Source organism: Anser anser (genome assembly GCF_964211835.1).
Source record: "Anser anser genome assembly, chromosome: 11".
Lineage (NCBI taxonomy): Eukaryota > Metazoa > Chordata > Aves > Anseriformes > Anatidae > Anser > Anser anser.
The window spans coordinates 12,872,444-12,898,663 of NC_139732.1; the positions used below are offsets into that span (position 1 = coordinate 12,872,444).

General features: G+C 42.7%; 1 protein-coding gene across 1 annotated transcript; it reads left to right on the forward strand.

Annotated features, from left to right (window-relative positions):
* Window positions 1–919: 919 nt before the first annotated feature.
* On the forward strand, window positions 920–25,166 carry LOC310905347 (uncharacterized protein; the record flags this gene model as incomplete). The annotated part of the gene is given in 7 exon segments (XM_083851518.1): window positions 920–929; window positions 2,253–2,415; window positions 6,214–6,220; window positions 7,180–7,328; window positions 20,074–20,278; window positions 20,280–20,365; window positions 24,799–25,166. Coding segments are annotated over 7 exon segments (798 nt in total). The 3' UTR covers window positions 24,977–25,166.
* Between the last annotated feature and the right edge of the window lie 1,054 nt (window positions 25,167–26,220).

The following is a 26,220-nucleotide window of genomic DNA, read 5'->3' on the forward strand; positions in this document are numbered from 1 at the left end:
CAGAGACCTGAAGAGCCTAAGTTACTGAGCAAATTTGAAATATAACACAAAGGAAAAGATGTTTGCACTCATTGTAAAACCAGTTGAAGGGTTGTTCTTTTGTGAGAATTTAAAGAATTATGGGTGTTTGCCGACCAAAATTATATCACCCCTTTCTATAACATTTGTCTTCTCATCCTGAGAAAGTTACTAGGCAGGTTGTTATCCTTGAACACTTGTGAATGAATCTTATTATAAAAATACGTCGTATCAGCCCAACATCCCAAACCATATTATATTTTCATACATACTATTTCAGAACCTCCCTGGAAGAAAAGGAATGGCCCATGTCATAACCGAGCCTCCTTGTACTTGTGGATTTATTAACTGGAGACTTCATCCTCCTGCTGCATTTGTGTGAAGTCAAAACTTTTTGTCACATGGGGCTACGCTAACAAATCAGACACTGAACCTTTACAGGCACAAAGAATAACAGAATCCTTTAATAACCAGAGTAAGGAAAGGAGCAAAAGTGTGTAAGAAGAAGAAAGGAAAAGAGTTGAGAGAAGACAGTGGAGGAGCAAAAGAGGCAGGAGGGGAAGGCAAATTCCAAAACCTGAGGAATAACAAAACGAAATACTGCAGAAGTAAGTTTCAGCTGCGATGGTTAAAACCCAAATCACTTTCAGAAATGGAATGTAAATTGAGAGAAGTGAAAAATGTGGGAAAAGAATGAAAACTTAGAAATCAAGGGATACCAGCTATGTCTCACCTATGTACTTCTTATCTCTTGAATACCGTAGAAGTCAGCCTATTTAACATCTCGGATAAATTCAGGGAAGCAAAATTATGTTCCCTGCTTCTTCTCGGGACTTTAATTTGGTCAGAGGAGGCTGATGTCTGTGATATCTGTACAGTTGCTGAGATGTGCCATGACACCATGTGTCTCTGTGAGAGGGTCAGCTGATGCTGCCCTTTTAGGTCATTTAAATAGCGTTAAGTACATGAAGTAAGACAAATGAAAAACTGTGGGGATGTTGATGGGAGCAGCAGGGGAAGGGCTGGAGCAGGAAGTACCACTTCCTGTGATTTCTCCTCACCTTACATTTTAAGGTCAAAGTGAGAGAAAAAACCTCATGGACTAAAGCATACCACAAACTGGGGTTGATACTGAGCCTTTTTTCCCCACCCCTTAGGGTCTTCGCTGCTGTATAAGACTGCAGCATGACTTGCCTTTCTTGTTTGTGCTTGTTATCAAGCAATCGGAAGCGCTGGCAGGGTTCCTGGCTGCCTTAATTTGAGAGCCTCAGATGAAACTAGCTTCGGTGAGCTAGAATCTCATTGACTGATCCTGCCCAAGGATCCAGCATGTCTAAGCAGCGCTAAGCAGGCATGCGGTGTGCACGCTTCTGAGAGCGGAGCTTCCTCTTTGGTGATGTCTGGCCGATAGATAGCGACACGTGACGGCGTCTGTCATTGCCCTAAATCGCTGTTCTTTCTGATACTGCTCATATCATTCCTTTCGCTCCTGGAACTTCTACTCGGGAACAAATTTGCATTTCCTAATCAGTTTAATTGCCTGTGGCAGTGGGAGTTCTTATTTGTAAGTAATGCCGTATTGGATCTTTGATACAAGCTTTTGCAAGCCTTTGTTGTGCAAATGCAGGCATATAACTCAAGTAAACCAATTGGCTTCAGTAGGATTACCCATAAGAGAGTTAAATGCTAAGTCATATGAATAAATACCACTCTTGAAGAGGCAAATTCTGCAGTTTAGGACAACTTTAATGTTTGAAGGAAAAGAGGTTGCGGCACAAATCATCGGTTAAACCAAGAAGATAGTCAGTTTTCTGTTCAGTTTGTCTGCAAATGTGAGAGGTGGTTTTTTGCGTTTGTTTTTTGTTCATTTGTTTGCTTGCTTGCTTTGCAACAGTATTAAAAATATATTAATATTTGCATCTCAAGTTATCATTCCTTCCTTAGAGGAATGAAGAAGGATTGTGTCACATGTTGCGGATAGGAGAACAGCCACAGAACAAGCAAAGGGATTTAGGGTAACTGAGCATCCTATGGGAAAGTAAAAATAGCATTTCTGGCTTCCAGCTTCTAGCCAGCATCTCTCAGACAGAAGTCAGCAATGTCAGCAAGGTCTCTGGCCAGCTGGTAATATTAATTTCAAAAATTTTAAGTACCTACTAAAAAGGAACGCTGAAGTGATACGATAAAATGCATGCTATAGTTGCTATTGCAAACAGCATTTTTAACAACCACAGTGAAAATAGAAGCAGTTCTAGAACTTTTCATTATTTTTTTTCCCGGCTGTCGTTCACTGCATGAATTCCTGTTATCATGTGGGAGTGGATTCAGCAATTTCCAAGGCATTTTTAACTGTCGTGTTGTTCTGCTGGTAAGTGAAAAGTCACACTCAGATCAGCAGCAAGCATTTCAAGAAGGTTTCTTGTTTTAAGGAATAGTGCAATATTGCTAAAACTTTTTATGATATAGATGGGAATACCACCAATATTGTTGGTTTTTCTTGCATTTGGAGTTCCCTGGATGGTAATTTATTATTGTTTTTGTGTAGAAATGCAGAAAAATAGTAATTGTGATACCTGCCTTCAGCAGTTATGAAATTAAGGGAATTGCCCAGGACTGTATATCTGCAGTCAGTTCCAAAGGAGTGAGATCTCTGAAACTTTTGATGTCTGCAGGTGACTGCGGGTGCTATAAGTAGAACACTCACATGATATGGATGAAAGAAAAATGCTGTGCTTGTTCTTGAGAGGGAGACCCTTTCCTACCTGAAAAGTACACAAGCAACTGAGCAAAGCAATGAATCCTTTCTACAGTACCAAACATTAAGAATCAGCAGTTTTCTTTTTGTTTTGTCTCACGATTCCCAGCAAATGTCATAAGGAAACAATGGAAAGTGCTTTTCCAATTACATTGCATGCAATCTAACTCCATTGAACAAAAGGGTACTCAATGCCCAGAGACAAAAAAAAATATATGATCTAATGAATCAATCTTTGTGCATAGAAAAAAGCAATTGCTTTGCAGAAATTACATGAAAAGTAGAAACTGATGACTTGTTGGAAGGGAAGATAGGAGGAAGGGGAGGGAGTTGCTCTATGAGCCTTACATTCTAAATGAAATAATGTTGGTGGGAGTTTTTTCTCAGCTATCAAGGGCATTTCTGTTAAAAGCAAACTAAAGCAAGGTAAAGCAAGCTAGAGCTAAATTTGCAAATTTTACCCCTGAAAAAATTAATAGCTTTTGTCTTTCAGACTAAAATAAGCAATAGTAATATCTGATTATATATAATTTTAAGATTTTCTTATATATGGTAATGTCTTCTTTGATGGTAATTTTTTCCTTCATTTTAGGTTCTCACTCTTATTCTGTCTGGAGAGATTTTTTGAGTGAGTTGCTGAAAACAAAGGCAATATTATTTATTTCTTGGGATCTAAGAGCTTGAGTTCCAAATTGCAGGGAGAGTCCATCTATATCATCTCACTTTGTGTACAATCATTGAGTTACCCAAACATAAATGATAACAATTTTTCCACTGCCTTAATTTGTGGTTTCCTGTGTCTGGATTTTTGTTCGTTTGTTTGTTTTCCTTTATCCACTGTGTTCTCTGTACCAGTGACCCAAGATCAGTAGCTGGAGAGGATGGCACAGGCATCTGCACTTCAAGTTTTCAACTGCCTGTGCTTTTTGAACTGTGCTTCCAGTGCTACCACATTACTCCAGCCCCTCTTCCATCGTCACGGGATGAGCAGAGTGCTGGAAATTCAGGGTTCTAGGAGACGGAGTCTCCCTTTGCTCTGTCCAAGTGTGAATGCTCCCATGGCTCCTGAGTATAGCTCTATCCAGCAGAATCTCTGAATACATTAAATCCAGTGCCTCTCAGCTGCTGCTTTTCATTTCTGGGCTGTGGATATCTGGTGAGACTGTCCCACATTTTTGAGGCGTGCTAGAATAGGAAAAGATCCAAACAGTTTCTTCTCTGATCACAAATGGGAAGTGCAATCTAACAGCACCTGCTGGAGCACACTGCATCATGTCAAAAAGTAAAGAATCTTGCCCATAGCTTGTGAAGAGTTTTTTCCATCCTTCAGTGTAAAAAGTGCCATACAAATGTCATGTTACACTGGATGTGTACTGAGAATTTGGTTAATATAATAGGATTATAATCAGAATTAGCACACCAAAAATTCTATGTCCCAGTGGGAAAGACTATTAATACAATAACAACTAAGAAGCCCATGAGGAGAAGAGCAAAACAGTGTTTCTTGCTCGTATTCCTTGCATCTCTGGGAGACGGAGAGGTATCTGCTGCAAATTAGAGGAAACTGCCTAAGAGGTGGGCTGATGGCAGCTTTTCAAAGAGCTGCTCAAAGGATGCCTGTGGAGTCCACAGCTTCTACCCACTATCACTTACCAGGCAGGAAGATGGGAACTTGTCAAGTGTGTGGGCAGAGTTTGAGATGTTAACCCTTTGAGTCTAAGGATTAAGAGGATGATGCTCTTCGTTCTGAACTTCCCATCTGGAAGAAGTCCAGTGACTCAAGGTGTGGGGGAATGCGAAGAAGAGATAAGGCAAGCAGCCTGCATCGTCTGGCAGTTGAGTGGCCTGTAGCTCTGAGCACATCCTGTCATAGCGTATCCTCAAATCTGACAGCTTTTTTCATGCGTGGACTACTCTTTGATCCCTTAATTTTTATCTTGTTTTTCATGAAACACCCCTGTAGCTGACTGGTGATATGTCTCACTGCCAGTAAGTCAACAGTGTGCAAGATTCATCAGCTAAATATCCAAGAATGTTATAATCAAAAGCAACAACAGCCTGTGAGATATTTTAAAAGTGCATATATTTTCTCTGGACTTAGTGGCTTGTAGTCGGTGTCAGGTTTTATCACACAAACCCAGATTTGGATTTTTGGCAGGGTTTTAGTGTCCTCTAGGACAATCTGCATATTTTCAACTTTCTCTTTTTCTTATAATACTGTATTTACCATCAGAGCTAGTAAAATAACAGAGAAGCACATTCAGTGGGGAAGGTTTGGCAAACCCAGAGTAATCTCATTGAGATGAGAGATGGTTTTAGTCCTTATATTCATAATATGGGATTCAAAAATCTATCTCCTCACCATGAGATTTCAGGGCCAAATACTTCCATGGCATAAATAAATGCAAATCCACTAAAGAATGTGCAGTTATATCTGGTGCTTTTTTTTTTTTGTTGACAGTGTCTTTTAATATTACAATTATAATTCCTTAAAGATAATTAAACCTTCTTTGATCGGTGCTTCAGTGCAAATGCTTTTCTTGCCTTTTAACTGATGGTGTCCATCATGGAGAGTGCATTTCAAGAGTGTTTTAAGTAACACGTTGTATGCATTTTATCCTTTCCCATGTGTTCTCTCTGAGACTTGTATGCAGTCCCAAGTTGTTTCTCTGCTTTGTTTTTATATGCCTGCACTTCTATGGCTTTCTAGTAGAGATGTCCAGCTGGAGGCTAGCTGATTTTCCTTCAGGTGAAACAAGATGGGGTTTGGGGGTCTGTGAACCGTGGCCTGTGGTTTGTAGCAAGCTCATTCCACAGACTGAGGGTCAGCTCTGGGACAGATTTTGGATGGCTGACTGTCAGGAGGTAGTACCAGTGGGACGCGAGGTGCAAAGAGGACTCCTCAGCTCTGTACCTATGGCTTGCTGCTTTCCTGTGTGGATGAGCTTTGTTCAGGCATAGAAAATTCTGTTCAAAACAGAGCCGAGGGAAGGAGATGAGAGTCTTGACCAAAGGAGACCTGTTTGGTGTACCTCAGTGCACGCAGTTTGGGACAGCGTCAGACTGGCTGGTGTACTGGGCAGCTGCGAACCTCTCGCTGCCCTCAGTACTTCATTGTCCCTTTTGCACAAAGGGTGCTAAAACAGAGCTCGTTAGCATATCTGAGATGTTAATCATGTGAAATGTGTGAGTCAAACCCTGATGATAAAGATCTAATACAATTACCAAAAATTGCAGCAGGTTGCAAGTCTCCTTTGGCTTTGAACATTTTATTACAGAGCACTATAAAGGGTCGGGCTGCTCCACCATCTGCCTGCCGATAGGAAGTAGTAAATGAATTCATCTGTTTTCCTTTGCTTGCATGAGCAGCTTTTACTTTCCCTATTAAACTTAATCCATGTGTCTTTTCACTTTCCTTCTATTTTCTTCCCATTTTGTAGGAAAAGGGTGAGTGAGAGTCTGGGTGGGTGTTTGCTGCTGGCTGGGGTCAAACACTGGAAAACTGACACTTAGCTCCTGGTCTTAATAAACGTTGCTCATCTTGTTTCCCTGCATGAGGTTACACTTTTGTTGCAGAATGGCCCTATGCTTTTAAATTTTCCCTTGCATTCAATTTCCTTCCTGACAATTAGTTGAGGAATTAATGGCATGATCACAGTTCACTCTGACTGCCCAGAACAAAATAGCTAGCTATTTTATAGAGTCATAGAATCATTAAGGTTGGAAAAGACCTCCAGGCTCACCTGGTCCAACCATGCCCTACCACCAATGTCACCCACTAAACCATGTCCCTAAGCACCACGTCCAACCTCTCCTTGAACACCCCCAGGGGCGGTGACGCCACCACCTGCCTGGGCAACCTGTCCCAATTCCTAACTACTCTTTCTGAGGAGAAATGTCTCCTAATTTCCAACCTGAACCTACCCTGGAGCAACTTGAGGCCATTGCCTCTTTTCCTATTGCTGGTTATCTGCAAGAAGAGGCTGACCCCCAGCTCCCCACAGCTTCCTTTCAGGTAATTAGATAGGCTCTCCCCTGAGCCTCCTCTTCTCCAGACTGAACAACCCCGGTTCCCTCAGCCACCCCTCATAAGACTTGTGTTCCAGACCCTTTTCTGCAAAGATGATTAAGAGTGACACACTTAAAAACATAAATAATCCTTTAGATTTCAGAGTTGATGTATCCTGGAAACCCATCCTCCTGAGACATCACAGTAACGGTATTGTTTCCCTTCCTTATTTCAGCAAATTGGTGCAAAAATTCCTTGCATGCCTATCTTTTGCTCTCTGTCCAGCTCTTCCATGAGCTCTCCATTTCACCAAATCCCCCTTTATTTATGGCATGATAGTTGTAAGGCCTAACTACCCCTGGATAATGTAATAACATACCATTTGTGTCCTTTGCAGGTTCGTGGCTCTGACAGCATAAGCTTGGTCTTGCAGTCCCTGAACTTGATTTCACTGGTAACATTTCCTGCTGTGAAGGTTTGTAGTATGAATGCCACAACTCCAGGTGAGAGATTTGTTTGTTACTCTGCCTTACCATCAGCCCAGTAGTGCAATGGCATCATGTCCCAGAACCAATGTGACTGTGAGTGTAGACACAAAGCTGCTGAATACAGCCTACTGTCTTTAACAATAAAAATTATAAAGCATTTTAAAGTATATGGGGCAGACTTGCTAAGTGATTCTTGTCTAGCTTATGAACATGCCTTATGCAGCATACAGGGCATAAGGGGTCAATTCTTGAAGACATTCTGTCTTACTGTACTAGGTGTAATATTTTCTGGCCCTTGTACATGTACATAGCTTCCTCTATCAGAGAAAATGGTAATGAGTTTGCATACCAAGGAGACAATAAATCCCAGTTCCCCTTCTGTAATGTATAATGTCAACAAAAGCCTTTGATGAATGCAGCTTTTTCTTAATTAGATGCTTGAGCAGGAGGTTAATCCATTTATCTCAAATTCTAATTGTACTATGAATTTCTTGCTGTTTTATGCCTAAGTCCATGATCATATTTATCTTCCTAGAACCTTTAAAGAGTCATACTCATAAATTAGTATTTCTGGAAAGTTGAATTATTGTATTCTTATCTGTATTCTTTCCTCAATATATGTGTATGTAAATATTCTGAAATCCTCACTCCATCAGCCAAGGGTATCCTACGACATAATTCCACAATTGCAGCTATATGCCATTTCCACAGTAGTGACATCTGACCTTTAAAAAACATGGATTTTGCCACCAGTTAGGACAACCTCACTCATAATCAGGGGAAGTTAATCGATGGCAAAAGCTGGTCTTCATGTACTAGAATTACTGAATGGGCGTGGTTTGCGGACTTGTCAGTTTTCACGTGTGTTAAAACTAAAAGCTTACGTTGTGGTACTAATATATAAATCCTACAATCATATAGATCTAAAAATCATTCCTAGGAGATTCAGGGCATATCAATCAATTTGCTAAACATCCATGTAGTTGCCTGGATGGCATACGTTTGCCTGGATACAGCTGAGGATTCTTCTGAAAATACCCCCAAGCAAACGTTTTCTCCTTTGAACACAGTGTCGGCCTACTTGGCAGTTCATGGTGTGTACTGCAATAGCTCCACCTGCTGATAAACAGTGAATCACTTGAAACTTCAGAAGGTAACAGCCAGGGGTATTCTTCCTCCTACAGTCTGTGATATTATTGCCTCTCTGGATTTCTATGTCTAGGGTGGGCTACGTAAGACCAGACTAAGCAGGCCATGTTGCGTTTTCTTCCCGTGAATGTGTACTGATACAAGGGAGGGAGGGAAAGAGAGCAGCAGACACATGGCTGACATACAGTCAAGTGAAATAAATGGTAGTGAATGAAGCCACTTTATCAAAGTAGCCCAGTTTTATATGGGCTGCCATGTAGGACTTGGTGTGTGCAAGCAAAGATGTAATGGCACCATCCGAATTGTGCAGTGATATCTGTGAAGAGAGAAACTTACTGGAGTGTTGTTGTATTTTTTCTGCTGTGTTCTATGGTTTTAACTATCTACACTGGCTACCATTAAAAATAAAATCAAAAACAAGCAATCCAAGACCTAACACAGTTAGTTCCTGTGGCAGGTGACAGCTCCTCTGGCACCTATGGGCTCACAAGTTGCCAAATGATTGCTTTTCAATGGTATTACCAATGTCCTAGCTGACAGCTTCTCCCATTTAAGGGCTGTCTCTCCAGTGTAGGATGTATTTCTCACTGAGGTCCCTGTCTCTCACGGCCAAAAGAATTCATCTTGAGATGAGTCTGACTCTGCTCCCTTCCTTTAACTTCTAGCCGGACCATTCATGGCAGGCACTGTGTATCTGCGTTGATGTACAGCTGGGCTCAGGTTAGTTCTAAGTATGTATAAATCCAAATGATACCTCCACAGGTATCCTTGCATCTCGTTTTAGACAAGAGACTAATTTGTAGATGTCTGTTTTGGATGCATCTGGCAGGCTTTATAAGCAAAGGTATCTGTTATCTGATATGCAACCACAGAAGGGTTTCTTGCACTGTCTGCGTTGGGAGGCTAAAGCAACTCAGTGCATTGCCTCCTGCTTCACTTTATTTTGTTCACCCTCCGTTCTCTTGGTTGGCGAGTTGCTAGCTGTGTTTGTGTATCTCATCATTACCTTGAAACTATCCTGCTACTGCCAGGTGAAGCGAAGCCACAGGGAGGGGAGCCCCAAGTCTATCAGAGGAGCTGCCGGGACAAGGCCATCAGACCCAGAACCCTTCCATCAGTGTAGTGTGCGTGGCAGCAGGCACTGAAAGGATGATCTACGCATGTGTGGGCTGAGCTTAGAACTGGGATTTCTGCTCCCTGCTCTGCCATGGATGCGGTTTGTGACTTGGAGAAAGTCAGTCCTCTGTTTTCCAGTTTCCCTATCATCAAAGAGAGCCTTTGGGCCCCATAGACATCTCTTGCCTCACCAAGATGGGAAGGATTAATTAACGTGTACATTTCAAGGCTTGAATTGCCATGCAGGGCCAGACCCTGCTTCGGCACATCAAAGGAATGTTTTATGGTTGACTCTGAGGGGTGGAGGACTGTGGTCCAAGTGCCTACAGAAAGACATACCCCACAGTGACAGGGTAAGTCAATGCCTACATTCCTTCCCTTCTCTCCCCCAGACATCTCTGTTTGCTTTTCTTATTAAGTTAATAATATTCTTACTTAGTCTTCAGGCTCAGTTTTCTCCTGAGCATTGTTTTCCCCTGCTTTTCCTTCTCACAGAGCTCTTCTGCTTGAAAAAGGTATTTTGATTTATACCATGCTCCTGACTTGGAACTAATAAGACTCATCTGATCTGGTGAGTCAGGGTGAGTTCCTCTGCATCTCTGCCTTGGGGACTGAATGAAGCAGAGGTTCTGCACAAAATAGACATGGGATCAGGTAATTAAAATTTGGGTAAACTGTATGTTAATTGTATACTAATAGTATGCTAAGTGTATACTAATTCATTATAAAAACACGCCTGTTTTACCATGAAGGCATAATTTTAACAGGAAATAATGATTTCAGTTCCTCTCTGCCTTTGACAAAGTTGAAAACAGTGTTAAGCTGATGCTGAGCTTTATTTGAATACTACACTGGATGTTTCTGTTTAGTCAAAGACTTATTTATTCTCTTCTTAACCTTCTTAGAGTATATGTATCCTTTTTAATGCAGCACATGGTCTTGCAACAAAGTCTTGCTTTCTGGTTATGCTGTTAGTATTTTGGGGCACATAATCTCAAAGGGGGTGAGAAGTCTTCATGACAAGATCTTCAAAATTAGCTCAGCGATGTCAGTGTTGGATCCAGGCTGCCGAGGTTGCATGTGGCGCTGAACAAGTCATTTTTACCAAAAGCCAAAGAGGTACCAAAGTGCCTAACTCACAACGGGAACCTTAGAGACAGGAGGAAGTGGCACTGAGGAGGAGCTTGTAATCTAATGCAACAAAGTAATTTAATCCAATTAACAATTTGTGCAACAGTCTGGCTGTTCTTCTTTGTGCCGTTTGTAAGAAGGGGATGGCAGCATCGTACTCGTTCAGATGTGAGTTAAGAAATTACACCAAAGACTGAGTGCTCCGAGTCTGGGACAGTGGAAGGGCTCATCACAGCCCAGAAGACAGAGGGCAGGAATCCCCAACCCAGAAAACAGTGTCCAGGGATCAAAGCAAAATCAGGAGGGGATACAAAATTCGTGCTGATAACATCACCTTGACATCATGCAAAGCTGACTGGTGTAGTATCAGCCATTCTTTGGTACAGAGCAGGTCTGTGGCCTCAGGTTCACCTGAAACCGTAGGATACCTTTTGTTGGTTTTGTTAGCAGCAGAACATTCCAGCCATCACTCCGGAGAGAGGGAAGGAGGACAGTCAGAGCAGAGCATGTACCCAGTGAACCTGAAAGTAAAACATAACTATTCGTCCTTTTACAGCAGTTACCTCTCCTCTGTCAGCAGAGTAGGATTCCTATAACAAATGCTATAACAAATCGAGTTGCTGAGGTAGGCTAGCAAGTGTGTAGCTTCCAAATCAACCAAAGGAATAGCTATTGCTTTCATAATCTCTGAGATTTGGCATTATTCCTTCAAAATCCATCATTTGTTGGAAAGTATTGTTATTTTTACAAGTGACCTGACTGCTATTTTGAAGCGTGGTGTTGTATATTTGACAGCACTTCAGGTATAAGAAGTACTGCCATTTCCTCCTGCCTGGCCTTTTTTTGTGAGTCTTTCACTAGGCAATGGAAGCATAGGTAAAAGTTTTCAAATGGAAAGCATTCTTGTAAAATCATAAATGATGGTGGCTAGAGAGTATTCCAGGGTGCAGGAAGTTCCTGGAAACATTTGCAAACATGTTTTTATATCGTGTATCAGTGGCTAGCGAAATAATCTTTGAAAAATCCCTTTAGTTGTGTTCCTCGGGAGTGGTGGAGTTTTTTTGTGTTCTGAAAGCCACGGCATTCATTTAGGTTCCTAAACAATAATCTAACGGTAGATACCTGCTTAATAAAAATCCCCAAACTCTTCATCATGAGTTTAATGTGTGATGCATGCCTTACAGTCCTGAGAGTCAACTAGCAAGCCAGGCTGTTTTCTAGAGGACTAGCAATGGTGTTTGCATGTAGTACTTCTGTGCAATAGTGCTCTTTGATCTACAGCTGCAGAGATTAAGACCCTGCTAAGAGGATGTGTCTGGTTTAGAAGCTCTCTGCTGTGTTGCCAGTTCCCCTCTCATCTGTTAGAGCTGAGCTCCTTGTCTGCTGAATTCTGCTGAAAAGAAGAGCGTAACAGCTTTTATGTGAGACTTTGAGGCACTGTACCCTTACACACTGCAAAGCATTTTGTGCTAGATATGACAAGGCAGCAGTCATTCAGTCTGATTTACAAATGCGGGGAACTATGCAGGGCAGTTTGGGTTCATGTGGCTCTTTCAGCTTTGTCCTTTGATTAAGGTTATTAATTTGATGAGTGCAAGGGTACCTAGGGTATGCAAAGATATAGAACAAACTCTTCATGGCCCTGCCCTTTAATATCAAGAACATTCTCATTGGCTTTAACAAGCTAGCAATCGCCCTGTGTCCATACAGTGTGGACACTCTATTTTCTCTCTCCACGTGGTTCAGTGTCAACCCCATCAATACTGCCATCCTGCACATGGCATTATCTGCATTGTAGTCTGTTGTCAGCTCCCATTGTGCAGGTGGAAGAAAGGAGCCTGAGACTTTCCCTTTTTCTAGTGTGTGTTTCCAGTATCTTAATGCTTAATTATTATGCTTATTATTTGCTATGTTAACAATTGGACTTGATGATCTTAGAGGTCTTTTCCAACGTAAATGATTCTATGATTCTGTGATTATTAGTTCTGAATGGAAGCTTAAAGCCACTGTTCCTGTTTTTACAGGAGGTTAACTTATGGTAGGCATTCAGTGGTGTCAGGATGGTTCTGTGCAGCCACAGGTGGAAGTTCGTGCTCCGTGGGCTAGGAATGGTCCACATAAGGCCTGAGGCTCTGCTTACCTTTAATATGTCTATGTGGGTTTCAAAAACATGGTGACTCCCATCTATTTACCAGCTGCAGCTACTGAAACCGTGACAAGGTATGCACTGATACAGCTCCCTTGAGGTTTGAATGTTAGAGCAGATTGTTTTTCAACAGACTGCAGAAGAAAATGATATAGTATTTCTCTTCTTTTCTCCTAGTCTTGCACTACTTTCTCCTAGCCCCCACAATTTGCTATCAGCTGAATTTCCCAAAGAATTCACACTGCAGACACAGCTATATTATTAAGAGGCTTCTTGAAGTGGTAAGAAAATGGCATTGCACTTAAACCCATCAACTTCTGAGACTCTGCTTGAATAGAAACAATTGTTGCATTGAGCCTTGAGATTCATAGCAGGGTTGTCATATCTTTCTTTGGATGCTGACATTACAATTGTGTGTCAAACATTTCCTTACCACACGGGCATGTTTCTTCTGATGTTTGACAAAATGCAGGAATCTATTTCTGATATTATAAAATTATTTTCTTAACTCTGTGGGGCTCTGGAGGAGTAAAAAAAAAAGCCCTATAGTACGTGTAGTATGTTAAAAATGCAGTAATCACCTGTCTGTAGTTGCTCTCATGTCAAATCCAATGGTGATACAATTATTGCAGCCTTTCAATACTGAAAGGGGGCTTATAAAAAAGATGGAGAGTAACTTTATGCTCAGGCAGATAACGATAGGACAAGGAGGAATGGTTTTAAACTGAAAGAGGGGAGATTTAGATTAGATGTTAGGAGGAAATTCTTCACTCAGAGGGTGGTGAGGCACTGGCACAGGCTGCCCAGAGAAGCTGTGGATGCCCCATCCCTGGAGGTGTTCAAGGCCAGGTTGGACGAGGCCCTGGGCAACCTGATCTAGTGGGTGGCATCCCTGCCTGTGGCAGGGGGTTGGAAATGGATGCACTTTGAGGTCCCTTCCAACCCAAAACATCCTATGATTCTGTGAAAATAATGCAAATTTCAGACATCATACAGTGATATTTTGCTAATCATGGGTATTTCATACAGTCCTTTCAAATTCCTCTCCCCATTTTTAGGATATTTGGATGGAAGTTAGGATTTGATCATCATTGATTAACCTTTAAAGTGGCTCTTGGAGGGTCTGGCAATTTCACAGAGGTGATGTGAAAGGAACTCTTTCACATGCTGCCGATGTCCCAGACCAAATTAAGCCCCCTCCTCCAGCAGCTTATCACAGAGCTGTTGGAAGTCCATTCGCAGTGCAGGCAACATGCACAGTGGATGCTCTGAAACCCAGACAATGAGAGAAGTCCTTGCACTAAGATGTTGACATCTTGTATTAGAGTGAGTAATGTGCTGGGATGTGTGCCAGCCTCCAAGACCTTCACAGGATGGCTGCAGCATAAGCAATTTCAGCGTCAGTTAATTGCACTTGAAAACACTGTGGTGGTTGCGATATCTACACACAAAATAGACGGTGATATAAAGTGATGCCTCAGGACATGGTGACTTTAACATGAAGGAATCAATGAAGGACTTTGAAGTCACCTCTTGTTTTCTTTGCAGATATTTCTCTTTCATCTCATGCTGGCACTAATTCAATGTGGGTTTTTTGTTGTTGTTGTTAGGTTTTTATGGTTGTTGTTTTAATACTAAAACCCAGGGATTCAGCTAACGCATATAAAGAGGACTGTTGGGATGCAGTTGTTAGTCTGTAACACTACAGGGTGGTAATGGCTGACCTGCAGCAGTTTATTCACTTAACCACGTCTGCATCCACCTTAATGTACTGCAGCAATGACTCCCATTATCATGTCTGTACTTCTGTACTTATCCTTTTCTCCTTAAACACAGTTACCCCAAAAGACGAAGGCTTCAGTGCCTATTTAGTGTAAAAAAAGGAAAAGGAATGAGAGAGATCAGGAGCGCTGCCTCTCTCATTTTATGGCCTGCTAGGTGGCCCTTTGCATCTCAGGGTCTGTTTCCTATCCTCTGGAAAAGGGTGTAACTTTTCTGGGTACTTTGGGATCTGCAGAAGAAAAGCTTTGTAGCTGTGTTAGTACAAATTCTTTCCCGTGATCCCCTGGCATTAGCTCAGTCTCTCAGCAGCTGTCATCGGGCTCGTCCAGAATCTCCTGCAGAATTTCTTCAGAATCCCTCATGTCAGCATCAAGGGCAGCTGAGAACAGTAAAGGAAGTTATGTTCAAATCTTTTGGGGGCTACAAAGTGTTTTTCATTCCAGTATAAGTAGATATAGTTTTCATAACGCCCTGGCTGTAGTAAAGCACTAGAAATAGTTCTCTCTGCAGTCTGTTCACCTAAGCCGGCAGCCTTTTTCACACAGCGGGACCTGCCCATCCCAATGGGAATTTTTTGTTCCTTTGTAGCTAGAGAATCCCGGAGGACTTTGTCCTGCTGCCATTGGCCTGTCCTGCTTGCACAAGGGGGTTTCAATGGTGAGGGCATTACAGGTGCCCTCGGTGCTAAGGGGAAGAGCCATGGGTCCTCTGATGGTTGTTTGCCGGTGCCAGCATCTCATCAGTCTGTATGGGTTTATACGTAAAAGCAGCTGCAGCTGTGTTTTGTCATTGTTGCAGACACAAAATAATGAGTCACTTAACATGGCCTTCCAACCAAAATTGTGGGTACCTTAATTGCTCTCTAGTTTCTTTTTCAGTGAATTTTGCAGAATATACATGAAACAGCCAAGTTCATAAAAGTGAGCAAATAATACCAGTTTATTTTCTTGATATCATTGCTAGAAAATCATAGAATCATAGAATGGCTTGGGTTGGAAGGGACCTGAAAGAGCATCTAATCCCAAACCCCTGCCGCGTGCAGGGACACCTCCCACCAGATCAGATTGCTCCAAGCCCCATCCAACCTGGCCTTGAACATTTCCAGGAATGGGGCATCCACAGCTTCTCTGGGCAGCCTGTGCCAGTGCCTCAGCACCCTCAAAGTAAAGAATTTCTTCCTTATATCTAATCTAAACCTGCCCTCTTTTGGCTTAAAGACATTCCTCCTTGTCTAATCACCACGCTCCCTGACAAAGAGTCCCTCCCCAGCTTTCCCGAAGCCCCCTTTAGGCACTGGAAGGCTGCTGTAACGTCTCACCAGAACCCCCTCTTCGCCAGGCTGAACAGCCCCAACTCCCTCAGCCTGTCGTTGTAGAAGAGGTGCTCCAGCCCCTTGATCATTTTCACGGCCTCCTCTGGACTTGTTCTAATACACGCATGTCCTTTCTTGTGCTGGGGGCCCCCGAGCTGAACTCAGGGCTCTCCAGGTGGGGTCTCACCCCACTCTGCAGAGCAGAGGGGGAGAATCACCTCCCTTGCCCTGCTGGCCACATTCTTTTGATGCAGCCCAGGTTACAGTTGGCTTTCTGGGCTGCAAGTGCACGTTGCTGGCTCATGTCAAGCTTCTTGTCAACCAACACCTCCAGCTCCCTCATATCAGTGCCGCTTTCAATCCATTCTCCGCCAAGCCTGTATTAGTGTTTGATAGAGATAATATTAGAGATAATGTTCTGGTCTGTTTTATTTATTTCTGCAGAAAATAGTCTGCCTTACTTAAAGAATACATCTTAGAATTAGTGGCAAGGTCAAGCTACATGCTTTTTATTGATTCTACCGTATGTTAGTTTGAGAGTTCATTTTGCAATATAAAACAAAGGAGGCTGGGGACTGTTCTGTTCCCCTCTAAATTTGTAGAACACCATTCATTGCCCTTCATGGTAGCATTACTGAAATGCCTTCATACAAAATACCAACATCAAAACCAGTGGATTTCAAGGACTGTCTGCTTAGTGTTTCTTTTGAGAATCAAAACTTTGCTTTGGGTATGGTGCCTCATCAGCTATGACAGGGGATTGGACAAAAAGGGCTTGAAGAGGCATCAGTACTTTTCATGTCATACTAGAAAGTCTTTTTCAGAGAGGCATATTTTATAGTATTTCTTAACATCTGACTGCTGAGTCGCCTGGAAATTAATTCCCTAGCAGGAGACTATTTCATCTCTGGCTCTTCCAAGGTTTCACTCCGGACTTTTCTATTGTCTCCTGGAAATAACTCTGTGATGGTTTGGGGATCAAAATACAATACCTTATGCATCATGATGATCGTAAGAAATGAGGCTTTAAACTGCCATGCACAAGTGGGCTGAGAAGAAACTCTGGGCGGAGAAGAAAAAACAGCATTTCTTAGAGGTGGAGAGAAAAATCCAGCACTATTTAGCAGCCATGTTGCTTCCCCAAATACTTGTGCAGGAAGAACCATCCCATCCCTGAGGGAACCTTGTGTGTTCCTTTCCCCTTCCCTGTTTTCAGTCTGCCTGCTCCAGCCATGTCCTCTCCCCCTTGCAAAGCCTCCTGGCATCCCCAGCTGCTGGCACCATTCTCTGCGTGCCGGCAACCACCAGACCGTAATTTAGGAGCAAAGCTGCTGCTCAGGGGGAATAAGGGATCTGCTGCTGCTGCACCTTTAAGCTACAAGTGACCTTTATGGCAGCTGACTGCCCTCCCGATCATTAGTATTGTTCTAGGTGTATTTGAGCCCAGCCTGGACGATCAATTTAATCTCCAAACTTCCTGCTGAAATTAATGGGCTGCAAGATTCATATTGACTTTAAGTGAGATTTATCTCCCAAGATTCACTCATTGCTCTTTCTGGGCCTAAAGCTTTTCTGTAGGGTCCAATCTGTATAGGGACTGAACACAGCTCTGCCATCCCTGCTTACTGCATGATGCTTTTTGCACACCCTTCAGGTCACTAAATTCCATGATATTTTGAAAAATAGGACTACCTAGGATTCTGCTGAGGGCCTAAATTTGAAAGCACGTAGGATGGCATTCGGGTAGCCTTCTGCGTGGGGCTGCCAGGCACTGGCTTCTCGTGTGGCAGACGCGATTACCTTCACTTGTCATTCGGCAGCCCTGGACAAGCCTCCGTCACCCGGCACCCCAGTCACAAACTGGAGCACTCATCACTCGGCAGGCTAGTTACACTAATTTACAGGTGCCCTGGATAAACACCTCCGTAGTCTGGTTTGATTATTAAGGTATTTCCAGCTCCTGCAGCCAGATGTGAAGAAAGAAATAACTGGCACCGAAGGTTTGCAATCTGTAGACCTTTGATGAACGAATCTTGCTAATGTCGGGGAAGCAGCTGCTGCTATTGGCCTGTATGGCTCCCCCTCTGCCTTGTACACCCCTGTCAAGACATGTGATTTGCTTTCATGTGCCCTAACATGCAGATGGGATTCAAAGGCACTGAGATTCTTGTTTCACAACTGATTTTCCTCTGATTTCCTTTGCTGTGCTGCCCTGCCTTTCGGGCTGTGCACATGTGGGGGATCCTAATGCCAACGAGATCCAGCTCGAGCCAGGTGCTGCTGGCTGCCCTCTTACAGGTTCACAGGCAATGAGGATGTCAGGCAGAAGTGAGAGGACCCCTGTTTGACACCAGTGTTTCTCTTAGAGCATTCACCCAAGTGCATGTTTACATTAACAGTGCAAAGTGCATCTTGATGTTGTGCCCTGCTGTGCTCAGTTATTTTCCTTACCCTGACACAATGCTTCAGCACGCTCCAGAGTAAATTGTGATGCAAAAGTTTTCTAATGGTTCTCTTCTAAGGGCTGTGAGGAGCAGCTCTTGCCATTTGATACTTTCTTGAGCTTTTATTCTTAGAGTGAAGATCTGGTAGACATTTTCTGTCTGAACTTTACTTAACTTTTTCCTTAGCTCTAGCACAGTTTCTTCCTTTTCTCTGCTTGAGATAATACAGCAGAGGACCCTGCCCAGACTACCAAAGGGTAACAGCCTTCCTACTGTTGCAGTTTGATTTGAATGACATTTTCCCCTTGTCTGGAGCATTTTAATGCTCCCGTGCTTCTGCTGAAAACCTGTGTGGTGTTTATCAGTTGTCTCATCATGGCAAGCTTTCAGTATCTCTCATTGTTTGCTTCCTTGCAGTTTCACATTTACCCTTTTCATTACATCTTTCATCTTTTTGTTTGTGCCAGAACATCATGGTACCTATCCAATGATATCTGTTAAGGTCTTTTTGCAAATTGATAGTTTGTCATGGCATTAGCCTCCTGCACCTTAGAACATACTCTGTGGGGTGCAAGCACTCTTTCTGTTCCTCTGCTTTTTGTTTGTTTGCTTGTTTGTTTTCCCGATGCCAAGATCTTTCTCTGTTTAGCCTGGGAGCAGAAAATTGCAAAGCCCTTTAGTGAATTCTTAGGAGATAGGAGGCATATCAACACAGTGGGGTGCAGACAACAACGTACGTGCCCCAGCCATGCCTGAAGCCTGCCAGACACGCACCACTTCCAGTTAATCCTGCTTTATGCATTGCTGAGCTCGAGCTAATGTCACCTCTTGGCTCAGCCTGGCTCTAACTTCAAAGCTTGAGTAGGACGCTGGGCCCAGTGACCTCCAAATTATTCTGTGATTCATTGCCACACTTACATGGCGGCACAACTACCAGACAGGAGGTGGCTTGTGTGCATGCTCAGATCACTATCAGAGCACATGCAGCCTCTCAAAAGGAGGTTTAAAAATTCACCTCAACATTTCCTCTCCATGTGTCAGAGCAATGAGCCTAGAGCTGAGGTAGATTCCCTGAAAACATGATTTTAAAGCCCAAAAGTCCAATACCTCCATTTGCTTTTCCAGTGAAACCATTTATCAAATGAGTCTTATACTATTTCTTATATTCCTTCTTTTGTATCCCCAATACTGGTATACAAGTAGTACCTTTAGTCTTGTAGAACAACATTCATGCTAGCAATGTAAAACTGGTATAGTTCATGATACTGGTATAATTAAATTGTTATAACTTTAGTCTGCAGGCAGGGATCAGGTTGGTTATACTCACTGAAGGTAATGCTGCATTTAATGCACGAGCATGTCTGTACTGGAGTTCCTGAGTAGATGTGTATGCCATTATCTAGTTCACTCAGTGAAGGGTTTCCTACTTAGAACAACAAGATGCACGCACATTTGTCATTGCCACAGGGCAACACCCTTCACTCGTGCCTGGAGAAGGGGGCTGAGGAGCATGAGCAGGGAGCAAAGTTGTCTTTGCCAGCCTTGTTCCCTTAAAGGCACTCTGTTTCTCATGCTCTCAGTTCCAAAATTATCTCATTACATACCGTAGGCCCATACAGCTTTGCAATTTACTCATAGTTCCTTGCCCTCTACTGGCCTGTGAGCTTATTTATATCTGAACCATTTTTATTTATCATCTTTTATATTAATGTTATATTTAAAACCTTCTCATGGTGCTTGGTCTGCAAATGGGTACTTTAAATCAAGCCAAGGTAAATGTCTCTATAAATACAGTTGCTCTGGAAAGGGCACGTTTGTATTTGATTATATTCAAGCTGTGCAGAAGGAATGGAATTGAACTGAGAGGGAAAGATTATTTTTATTGTCTATTTCTCCTACCTGTGGCAAATCATTTCATCTGGCTCATCTTTTTTTTATTGGTACTTTCACTTCTGCCTCAATGCCCTTACAGAATTGCTGCGATTTGGAGACAGGCAGTTTTACCTGGACTGGTGGTAAGGTGTCTTTCACCTCATGCAAAAAGAGCACGCTGCTGCTTAGTTTACAGTGAGGCTGCTAGCTGATGTGCTTTAAGTTCATTAAGAAGTGTAAAACAGTTTTCAGACAAGAACACTGTTTGGCTGGTGCAGGTCTAGTTTGGCACATCTGTAGCATGACTGAATGCTGCCTTAGAATTGAACCGGTCAGGTTTACTGGGTAATAATACATGTTTGGTAAAAGCTTAAAGGCAAGGCTTTCAGAAAACAAAGTCTCACACCTTGTGTACCTCATTTAGGACTGCCATTTTACGTTGTTGTGGAGAAGACAGTAAACATTACTAAGAGGGTGGCAATGATTTTGTACTTGTTGTGGTATAGATTACTGTAACTAATATACAGTATTCACATTAGGAGTAAACATTAACTTTTGCTTTCACTACTGTTTCTTCAGAAAGAGACACTTGATTTACTCAAGTAAGGTATGGACAAGATCCAAAAATCAAATCCTTACCTATTTTAGACGGATGCATAATCCTGCACCTAATACTATTTTAGCTTCTGGTTTTTGTTCCCATTCTCATCCCCATACAAGGAGATGGATCTGTGAAAAAGGTACCAGAAGACTCTAGTTGGAGCTTACATTTTTAACCTTCGCTGGATTTTCTGTAATGTGAGCTTTTCCAGTGCAATTGGCTAAGAAAAGCTAGACATCGTGGTATCACTATCAAATGGTAAGGAGTCAGCAGCTAGCCATATGTCCAACTATTGATTACTTGGCTAATGCTGAAGTCATTGAGAAGCCTGCTGTTCTTCACATTGGGAAAAAGCACTGATAATAGAAAGCTTTAAAAAAAAAAACTTGAAATAACACTTTCTCAGAAATCTGTTTTGGTTACCCTCGTAGTCTGCTTCATTTTGAAATGTTTATTTAATTTCCCAAAGGAACATTATGTCTTCTTTAGGGATGGGTAAATTCATTATTCTTTAATCTTTTTTAGCCACTAAAGCCCCATGCCCTTCTACATGTTCACACTGCTTGCAAAGAGAGAGACATATATGATGTATTTATCCATTCTTTAAATGCATGTTTACCATATATATCATTAAATTCCTCTATTGAGAAAAAATATATTGAAAAGTTAAATGCTGATAGCATTAGAGTTATAATGTGGATTTCCAGAGAGAAAAGAACATGCATGTATTTATCTAAAAGGGAAACAGGATCTGCAATGCATTCAAGGAATGTTTTTTGACCATATATATATATAAATAGATAGATAGATATTTCTGCATGACATGATATTAGTAAAGGTGATTTTGTAAGTCCCTTTGAGCACATGACTGACAGTTTGAAATGCACAAGTCAGGAGGAGTCAGGCACTGTGACTGGCATTGGTTCACTTGTGAGGTTCTTAGCAGAGCGCACCTTTCTGGAGCAGGTTCAGAGCACAGACAGATAATATCATATTAGACAAGAATACAGCCCTTTGCTTTCAAACATCATGAAAAATGATACAACATTTAAACTTGCTAATATTTTATGATGCTATTGCAGTATTACTGTACATGAAAAATAAAAATCAGCTGCAGATGCAGCAGGAGATACATCGGTGCAGAGTGCAGGTCAGCACCCTGTTGCAGTGTAAGTGATATGGGGCACAGGCAGGACAATGAAAACCCCGTGGCAGTGCAGCACTGGTCAATGGGGATGCTGCACAGCACATTTTGGGCTGCGTCATTGTTGTCCTCTCATTTTCCAAGGTTCATTGAGGAGCTTTGTGTCCTTGCTCTATCCTCTAAGCCAAAAAGATATCAAGTGTTAGTGTCTGCTCTTTGGGGATGTGCACTAATAAAGCACTCACCAGCTGGCTGCCAATGACTGATTTTTAAAAATAACTGAAACATAAGAGGTTACAGAATCCATTAACCCCAGGACATGTTATTATCCCTAGAACAACAAACATTTGCAAAAAATTGCAACTTTGACAACAATACGTTTTAGAAAATAATGAATTGGGTCCTAAAAGTTATGAAGCTGGCTCAGAAGTCATCGATTTTTTTTTTCTCAGCAGGCCTTAGTTTTTTGTTTTGTTTTGTTTTTTTAATGTATTTCTAATGTCTGATTCTTCACAATTTTCAAGTTTTCAAAAAGTGCTAATTTTTTCCCTGCTAAAACGTGGCTTAGAGCTGGGACTCTAAGCAGGCCAGTAAATATTGCAAGATGAAACATGCCATGGTCTTCTAAACCCCAACTGTTAATTAGTAAGACAGCATAAATTAAATGTGAGTTTAACTGAAGTTTATGCGCAGACATAGCATCTAAGAGAGCTGCAAGATTACAGTCCCCAGAGTGTAATCAGGAGATGCTTTATCTGGATGCTTCATCCTCTCTCTCTGCTGAAAGCGTTGTCAGGAAGATGAAACTTCTGTGCTCTGGCGGAGTCAATGACAAGACAACGTGTGCTGATACCTGTCATCTAGCAGACGTTTGTCACCTTGGCTGACCGACCGTCCCGGTTCTCTCAGACCGGCACAGCTTTGAAAGAGAAGCCAGGACTGGTGCCATGTAAGTTACAGGCCCTCAGACCTTCAGCCTGACCTTGCCTTCTGCAGCATGGCACAGAACGTGCATCAGGCTCCACCGTATGTTGGTGAGGAGTCTGCAGAGGCCTTTCATTTGGTCAGCCTGGGAAACATCCACATGCAGCAGCTGATCTCTGCAGCACTTTCCAGACCCTGATTTTACTGAAATCTACAGCTGCCAATTTTCAGGGGCACTTCTTTATGTACCCAGAAGTCAGTCACACTTTTGTAACTAAGCCTGATATACCTTCATGGCTGACAAGGGCCAAAAAATGATTTATCAGCTATAGGTTTACCACATTCACTTTGCATCTGGCATTTTTGTGCCCCTTTACGTAGCCCTGTTGAGACTGCACCTCAAATGTTGTGTTCAATTTTGGACTCCTCACTACACGAGGGATCTCAAGTTGCTCAAGCGTGTGCAGAGAAGAGCAAGGAAGCTGGTGAAGGGACTGCAATAAAAGAGATATGAGGAGCAGGTGAGGGAAGAGGAGGCTGAGGGGAGACCTCATGGCTCTCTACAACTCCCTGAAAAGTTGCAGTGAGGAGGGCTTCGGTCTCTTTTCTCAGGTGACAAGTGACAGGACATGAAGAAATGGCCTCAGGTTGTGACGGGGAGGATTATAATAGGTACTAGGAAAAAATTGTTCATGGAGAGGACAGTCAAGCATTGGAGCAGGCTTCCCGGGGAAATGGTGGATTTCCCATCCCAGGAGGTATTTAAGAGACATGGGGTCATGGCACTAAGGGACGTGGTTCAGTGATAGGACTTGGTAGGTCAGGTTGTCTCTTGGACTTGATGATCTTGAAGATCTTTTCCAACCTAGATCAATCTGTGATTCTATTATTCTATTGTCCTGTGTTTGAAGTCATGGTCTCTAAACTCTAAATCTGGAAAAAATGTTTGGTACTGCTATAGGAACAGTCCTATTCAAACTGGTATGGTTTGCGAGAAACAGCAAGTGTCGTCTTCCTTTTATAGACTCATAAATGGCCCTGGTAGGAATGCACCTTGAAAGATCATCAAGTTCAACCTTCCATGGGAAAAAGGAGCCTAGATGGGCTATTCTAGCACTCTGTCCAGCCATATATTGAAAATTTCCAGTGATGGAGATCCTACCATGTCCCTGGGGAGGTTGTATGTGATTGTTCTCACGATGAAAAATTTCATTCTTATATGAAGACAAAACCTGTCCTGGTACAGCTTGTAACCATTACCCCTTGAAATCTCCATGTGGCTTCTTGTGAAGAGAGAACCTCTGTCCTCTTTGTAGCCGCCCTTTAAGTACTGGAATACTGTGATGAGCCGCCCCTCACAAGCCTTCTCTTCTCCAGGGTGAAAAGACCAAAGTCCTTCCGTTTTTCCTCTTAGGACAGGTTCTCCAGCCATCTAATCATCTTCATGGCCCTCCTTTGGACCCTCTCCAGTCTGTCTACATCTTTTGGGAGCATGGGAACCAAAACTGGACACAGTACTGCATGTGTGGGCTGATAAGTGCTGAGTAGAGTGGGATGATCGCACCTCTGTCTCTGCTAGTAGTGCCCCTGCAGATACAGCCCAGGATCTGTTTTGCCCCTGTTGCCGCATCAACGCACTGCTGACTGATGTCCAGCTTGTGCTCCCAGACCCTCGGGTCCTTTTCGGTAAGGCTGCTCACAGACACACAGATCCTTAGCCAGATTTCCGACTTCAAGGCTGGTTGGGAATCCAGCATGCTTACAGGAAGATTTTTCAGTTGTGCTGTGAGAGCCAGCCCAAGCACACCTTTACCTCACCCATGGGCAATGATGTCCATCTTGCAGGGTGAATGCGTGTTTTTGCTAGAGCCATGTAAAGGAGCCTGTTTTCACTCCTGTTCTTGCAGGAATGCAGATTCACTCTTGCAGTTCTGGTCCAGGTGGAATACTCCAGCCCTCCGATGGCTACATAGGCACAACAGTGGCTTCTGCACACTCTGGTTAACGTCCTCTGGGTTTGAAAGACGAAATATTGTTGCCAGGAAATCAATAACATTATTAATCATCACTACCATCTTCTTTTGAAGGATTTGCTTACTATAGATATGTCTGTCTGTCTCCCATATGGTTCTGAAAGAAGTAATTAATGAGCAAGCTTTACCTTTTAGCTTAGTCTCAAAAGAATAACAGGGCACAGACAGAAATTAAATAACTTTATTAAAATAAAAGCTTCAAAGTTTCTGTAAGCCTGCAGTTTGCACTGCTGGGAATGGACTCTTTAGAAATAGTCCTCTAGCCCCAGTAAGCTAAATATTGGCCCTTCTCTAGGGAGGGGATCGAAGCAGGATGTCCAGTGCAGGAGACAGATGGCAGGAGTTAGTACTCCCCATCGTGAAAAGCTTTTTATGTCACCAGCACTTCCCCTTCACCCCAAAATCTTGGGAAGGTCCAGGAAGCCCAGGCTGTCAGCATCTCCAAGGCCTGGCTAGGAAGGAGGCTAGTTCCAAAGCACTTCTTAATATTTCAGCTGAGATCTGGGTCTTATTTACATCTATAAATACGCAGAATATGTTTTGTCCCATCAGTGCCTCTGGCAGGCTGGTATTATGGTGTTTCACATCCAGACTCAGCAAGGTGAAGAATGATCATGTGCTTTAGCCCAAAAGCCTCCAAGAGAGAGACATGGTCACCTGTCACCCAGTGACAGCCAGCAAGCAGATGAACAAGTCAGTATTGCTGCTGTTTTACTGCTCGAGTAGTATTAAAAAGGAGTCAGAGTAAATGCTGAGCCTTTTAAGTGGTCAGGACTGATAGCATCTGTAACACGCTGGCAACGACTGCCTCCTACAAAACCACAAGCATTTTGTGGAAGACCCTTGTGTCTGTCCCTTCTGCTAAACTGAGAAAAGTGGTACAGAAAATGAGGTTTCTGAGGCTACCTAAATGGGAAGCCAAATAAATTATATGCCAAATAAGTTATATGACTCTAAATAGCTTTAGATATTTTCATGGCATCTGAAAAGTACTCAGCACTCCTGAGAACCAGAAGCAAGTTGCTTGTTTTCAGTGCCCTTGGTCTGGACAGAAAGCATAACTTAAGAAGTCCATTTTTTAAGTTTTTCTCCCCCTGTATTAACAGATTCCTGGTGTGTGCAAATAAAGGGTTAACACAGGTCCTTTGTTGAAGCCTCTTAGGTTTAGGCTTCAGTTCAGGCAGCCTCCTCCCTGCCTCCATCAGTCACTGCCTCAGTCTTGGATCAGTGTGTGAGGGAACCAGGTTTGACAGGTCACCAGGCTGCTCTGCCAGCTGCTCTCTTCGCCTGTTTGCG